This window comes from Hyposmocoma kahamanoa, unplaced genomic scaffold, assembly GCF_003589595.1.
Source record: "Hyposmocoma kahamanoa isolate Upper Pololo Valley unplaced genomic scaffold, ASM358959v1 102, whole genome shotgun sequence".
In the NCBI taxonomy this organism is placed as follows: domain Eukaryota; kingdom Metazoa; phylum Arthropoda; class Insecta; order Lepidoptera; family Cosmopterigidae; genus Hyposmocoma; species Hyposmocoma kahamanoa.
The window spans coordinates 2630834-2637569 of record NW_020653337.1 but is presented as its reverse complement, the minus strand read 5'-3'; the positions used below and the strand labels follow the sequence as shown (position 1 = coordinate 2637569).

General features: G+C 36.3%; 1 protein-coding gene across 1 annotated transcript in view; it reads right to left on the bottom strand.

Moving 5' to 3' along the window:
• LOC113237089 (methyltransferase-like protein 13) overlaps positions 1–6128 on the bottom strand; it is a 29324-nt gene extending 23196 nt beyond the window's left edge. The window contains exons 1-4 of the mRNA XM_026473353.1: positions 6037–6128; positions 5391–5946; positions 4113–4253; positions 3898–4016 (exon numbers count right to left, since the gene is read on the bottom strand). Coding sequence (XP_026329138.1) covers positions 3898–4016; positions 4113–4253; positions 5391–5946; positions 6037–6128 — 908 coding nt within the window. The remainder of the gene's footprint in view (positions 1–3897; positions 4017–4112; positions 4254–5390; positions 5947–6036) is intronic.
• Positions 6129–6736: the final 608 nt, after the last annotated feature.

The following is a 6736-nucleotide window of genomic DNA, read 5'->3' as shown; positions in this document are numbered from 1 at the left end:
CCCGCGATACAGGGTTTCCCTAGTACGGGACTATGAGTGTTAGTGTTATATTATTATTTTACTAACAAACTAAAGTTATATTATTATTTTCAGATCCCATGGTTATGGCTGTGACGGTAAAGTCGTCTGATACTGTCATTTCCAATATTTGACAATCGCGAAAACCTACGAATTGATATTACATTATTATTATTCTTCATTATTTTATATCATCATTATTTTGAATTAAAAGTGACTTTACCTGTAATATTATTACCAAGATGTAAATATATAAAATACTTACTTGCAAATGATTTATATCGACCAATTAAATTGTAAAAGTACAGATCCAACAATTCCAATTAATTCAATACTTTTTATTAATTGAATATATTATGTAATCAATAGGTAAGTGACAGTTTTATGAATGAAAACTTCACAGCACTTTAGAGTCCTGAAGACCGAATTCGATATTCTCCATTAACTAACTGTCCGAAAACAACTTAGTGGTGAAAATACGGGCCCGATGTGGGCGCGGTAGCAGGATCCAATCCGGGAACGCCACGTGATCGCAACTCTGAACAGATTACAAGTCGTCTAAAGCTGTTTTGAAAAGAGCCTATGTGATGTTTGTTTTCGACAAAAAATGGCTGGATGAGTAAAGGGAATGACCGCTGTGGCAATCGATGTTCAATAGTGAATTTTTATAGGCGTGTTTTTTCGGCACTTTGTACAGGGTGTTTATTTGAGACGGGGCAACAAGGCCAGCTACCTTAATCGTTGTAGTTACAGGAAAACGGTTCTAGGAGACTATCCATGAATTTAAGAAGATATTTTGATTGGAATTCACAGATTTGGAAAAATGGTACAGTGAGCAAGATAAAGGACAATTTTTACAAAACCTTTTTTTTATGCCATTCGACCCGGTCTCTGGTGAGGATCGATAGTCTCTATGAGACCAACTGAGGTAAGAGTACTCGAAATGTCAGAAATCGCAAAAAGCTTTTCGTTTTGTTTCTTTTTCCCGTAACTACAACGATTAAGGTAGCGGGCCTTGCTGCCCCGTTTTAAATTTATACCCTATATAGAATGACATTTTTCTACTTCACACAAACAATTTTGCTACGGGAACGGCCTTTCAAGTCCTATGCAATCTGGTCGTGTAAAAATTTACAAAAAACACCGTAATTGGAATGCAATTATATAATAACATTGCCCATTATATGAAAGCGTGTTTATTTTTAACCGACTGTAAAAAAAAGGAGGAGGTTCTCAATTCGACTGTGTTTTGTTTCGTATGTATGTAACGCGATAACTCCCATAGTGTTGGTCCCATTTAATTTGAAGAAAATATTCCACCTGTAAGGGTGGTAAACTAGGGGATGAATCTTGGAAAATAGATGTAATTCCACGATCTTTTGGGGTCGGTTTTCTTTTTTATAAAAAAGTTATTATTTTCTCGTATCAAAGTCATAAATATCACTGCGAGGTGGAAGAACTATCTCCAAGATATTTTTGGTTTCAAGGTATTTTAGTGTTGTTTACTAAAGTGTGTGCGTAGTTGTGTGACATTCTTCGAGATGTTTTCGCGTTATCAATGCAGCTAAAATTGTATGCCCCTATTTTTGCTGCTTGTTGTGATGCCTCGATGGACGTCTGACGGCCAACGCCAGTGTGAGCTAGTGCGTGGGTTGTGCTTTAAAAAATGATGATATTTTTGCTGGCTTTTATTCCATTATACAAGGAAAACAAACACTGGTAAAACAGGTACGTGATACGAGATATGAATTGGAACAAATGACCCTGGAGTATAAATCGACTAATCCTACGTAATCTATAGTAAGTTACAAAAATAGGTGCATTTTTCATAAGTCACTTAATTTTTTGTATGTCATATTATACTCTGCATTAAAATCATAAAGCATGAAAAATAATGAGTATGTATTAAATTTAATCGTAGGTATTATACTCATTTTAGTCCTTTCAATATATTAAAATATTCCATATAAAGTTGCGGATTTGGGCATACGATTCTTTACGTACGATATATATATCGAAATATAGAGAAAAATTTTGCAAGTAGATACACGGTGTTTGTATATCCAATATATACAGTGGCCGTAAAGCTCCTTGGGAATGAGTTCGTCCAGGAAAATATTGCCACGTAACCTATTTCTGCCGCCAAGCAGTAATGTGAGCATTACTGCATTTCGGTTTTGAAGGGTAAGGATGCTGGTGAAATTATAGGCACGTGGGACTTATCAACTTATCTCAGAGTGATGGGTGCAGTGCCAGTGCGCTGCACGTTTTTGCATATGAAACTCTGAGAGACATTGCACCTGCTACGGACAGGCGTGTCATCCACTTGGTATCATAAAAAAAATCAACCTATTTCACGTCTCACAGCTGGAAACAGATCTTCTTTAAGGCGAGGGTTTAGGTTATATAGTCCGAAACGCTGGCCCATTGACTCTAAAACTGAACTTCGACACACGCGACTCCGAGAACATGCTACATCGACATGATTTTACTCAGACATTACGTTACTCCGACAATATGTTACTTCGATATTATTTTACTCAGACACTACGATACTCCGACAGCATGTTACATCGACATGATTTTACTCAGACACTACCCTACATCGACAACACAGACGAGGTGTTTATTAAAAAAAATCGTTTTTACTCTGATAAGAAAAATTATCATTACAAACCCATCTAGGAAATGGTTTCTTATTATATATCGATCAATATAACAAAAAAAAACAAAATCATATAATCGAAAAATTCTATTACTTATATAAAGTGTAACAAAAACTACTAGATTAAGATATAAATTTTTACTACACTATTTCATGTATGTATGTACTAAAACCTAATTACAGTACCTAAACGGAAAAAACATAAATTATTATTTTCGCCGTAGTGTCTGAGTAAAATCATGTCGATGTAACACGTTGTCGGAGTAGCGTAGTGTACGAGTAAAATAATGTCGAAGTAACGTATTGGCGGAGTAACGTAATGTCTGAGTAAAATCATGTCGATGTAACATGTTGTCGGAGTAGCGTAGTGTCTGAGTAAAATAATGTCGAAGTAACGTAATGTCTGAGTAAAATCATGTCGATGTAACATGTTGTCGGAGTAGCGTATGTCGAAGTTCAGTTTTAGAGTCTGGCCCATTGCCGTTTGGAAAATTTATGTTTTGTAATACATATATACAGGTTTTTTTTTGTAATATCAAGTGATGGGACGAACAAATCATGCGCTTGGTGGTAAGCTACACGCCTGTCCATAACAATTACTGTGCCACTCATTGTTTTAAATCGTCACATGTGCCTGTAATTTCACCAGCACCCTTACAACAGGAACGCCGCAATGGTCACATTAATACTTGACAGCAGAAATAGATAAGGTGGCAGAACTTCCCTAGACGAACTCTTTCACAAGGAGCTCTGCTGCTATTGAAATGTAAAGGCTTCATCAAGGTGTTTTCCTTCAAAGCTAGCATGAAGTACGAAATAGCGAGAGACAGGTATTGCTGCTAATTATTCACAAACGTACGTAACATAGAAATCAAATTTTTATATCAAATTATTAATCTTCTCAGGGATATCTGCCGTACGAATGAGTAGTAGATTCCCCAATTCCCCACACGTAGAAATACTCAAACCCCCAAATGAGTTATTTTACAACTCCATTCCCCACAATATCCTCAATAAAATTTGTAATGCCCCAAACATTTTATTAAGTAGCCTCTGAAATCGCCTTTTCCTATTTCAAACATAGCCTAATTATAGCCTCAGATTTTTTTTGATTGATTTGATTGCATTGATTGCAGCCGAGCGCTACATGGGCTAGATCCGACGCTGCATGGTATGACCAACAAGAAACTAAACAGATAATTAATAAAGCGTACCTGCCCTGTGGCACAATGAAGACGGCATACTTGTTGACAGCTTGCGATTTTTTCTGATCGACTACGTAGAGTGTGTAACGAGGAGAATCATCACCAGGTAGCATTAAGTCCAACGATACCTGAGTGAAAAATGTTCTTATGCTAGATGTACTGATGAAGACTCTGAAAGTTTCTTTTTACAAATTTTATTTGATGAGATGTAGGGAAATCTATACCTCACCGTCACCATCCAAGCTGGTTCTGGCCAGTCCGTTGGTGACGAACGCAGTGTCTTGCACAGATTTGACGCACTCCCGCACCTGTTCGGTTGAGTCAAGCCGCAACATTTTGTCTCCCACCATGCACACTTCCAGGATCTGATAATTCAGGATATTGACATTAGTAAGTGATGATTTGAAATAACATGTGACTTCATAGTAAGATTTATAGAAGATTTTCTTATTTTGCTGTGTGCATAAGATACGTTTGTTTTTAAAGCTTTGTAAAACAAAGTGAGTCTCTATGGGCCCCGATCTATCGTCACGATAATCGTATCGACCCGTCGTAACTGTTCAAGTTAATCGTTAACAAAATAAATACACACTATCGATTTGTCAATCTAAAACGACTGATCGCGAATACAAAACACCCGTATATGGGGGCCATACGGCTGCTAATAGACAGATTGTATGCGCGAGGCCGATAAATACAACTGCATGATACCCAGGAAACTTCGACATTATAGTGCGGGCCGTGACCTTGACCTTCTCGAATCGTATTGTAGTGATAGTTTAGATTAGTTTATACTACTGTCTCACCTAGCTTCCAGGAGGGTATGGAACATGAGATAATATTGTTTTTTTAGTTAAAAGGCACCAATGTGCCTAAGATGACGTGAACTTGGCATTGGATATTTGCTTTGAAGGCAGCGGCCTATAACTGAATACCGTAAAGCCATATAGGCTTCAGTATGACAAAAGTTTATTTCCAAAGAGAAATCTCTAATTACTTATTCTTCTCAAGGGAATCTGACTTACTTATTTGACAATAATTGTTTCGGATGGATGTCGGACGGAGATCAAAAGTAGACCCCCAGGCTACAAATAGACATCCTGCATGTTTAGCTAAGTAACTTGATGTGTTTCCTAATGTGGAAATGGGTGCACAAATGTTACGTGTATCTTGTAAATAAAAAATAAAACCTTCTTTCTGCAAATCAATTTCAAGAAAACTTGAAAATTCAATGTAATTCCACAAACTTTTGAGGATGGTTTTGTTTATAAAAAAAGTAATAATTACAAGTAAAATTTCTGCATTAGATGCATAAACTATTGTTCACATTGATTGTAGCCAACATTGGCAGTTGAAAACAAGACTGCATGCAATAACTGCAGACATGCAGTTCATCAGTTAGCAGCTTACATTAAAAGTGAAATGAAAATAGAACATGATTCTTCAGAATGCACTTCAATAGACAATAGACTATATTTTATTGTTCCTAAAAGCACGCTTACCATCTTTGGCATCTCCTTGAATTTAGTAGCGACAACCATAAATACAGGCATAGTAGTCCCATCACCATTTTCAGCATTTTTCTCCTCCGCTTCATGACACCGCACAATGCGGAACATCCACGACTTATCACAGAAAGTTAACAGCTTATTTAAAATATGACTCTGCAGCAATGTTACACATAAATAGCGCCCACCAAGTTTCAGTACACGCTTTATTTCAGAAAAATACTTGTCTATACTCTTATTAGTTTCTTCAGAATCGTCAGGCATCAAAGCATCTAGAGTGCCTTTGTCAAGAACTACGCTAAAACTATCATTTTCAAAATTCATATTCAAAGCGTCCATATATATGAATTTCATATCAACTCTATGGGAATTTACCGACGTCATCTGTTTTATTACGACTTCAGACACGTCTATGTTGGTGATATTTGTGTATCCGACGTCGTACATGTCAGCGCTTAGACTCGAGTTGCCGCAGCCTGTTACGAGTATAGAATCTTTCTGTTTTATGTATTTGTGTAGCTGTGCGCACAGTTCCAGATATTCGCCATACCTTTAACAAGATATTGCACTCGGTTTTTACAGAATTTTGGCAAATTTTCAGCGATAAACTTGGATAAACTAATCGTAAACATAACCTTACCATTCAAAAGCTTTGTTGCCTCTTTTTTTGAAAAACTTATTCCAATAATCTTTTTCGCTGAATTCTTTGTGACTTTTAGGCAATAAATTCATTTTAATTTATTTTATTGTGTAGTTTCCTGACAAAATTTTCACAACAATACACGCTATTTGTTTTGCTGTCAAAATACTCGAATGACTGGAAGCATCAAAATGCCTTCTTACTTTTTTTATAGGTAGAGGATAAAGTTAAATCGGGTTAGAACCTATGAACATCGAAACCGAGAGCAAAAACGATTTATATGTGTTGCAATGCGAGTTTAATTCAAATGTAATGATATTATTACAAAATGTTTACTGGTTTTTAATGTAAACGACACTATTTGCCTTTCTATTGAATCGATTCACTTGATAATTTCATTGATATAAATCGATATGAAAAATCGTTACATCGAATTCCACTTAAATTCAAATCCAGCCGTTTACGATAAGAACGATCCAAAGTACAAAATGTTAAGCTTGACGTGCTCTTGACCATGTAAGCACTTGAAATTGATCTTCATAAAATTCGGATTATAGTAATAAGATTACATAGGATTGCAAGGGTATTAAGTGCATGCAAATAATATCCGTTCAAATGCGGCGCTTTGGGTTAAACTCCGGACGAGTTAATTGGGTTTTAACCCATTGCCCATCTCTAAGAGGAATGGAAATAGCTTCCA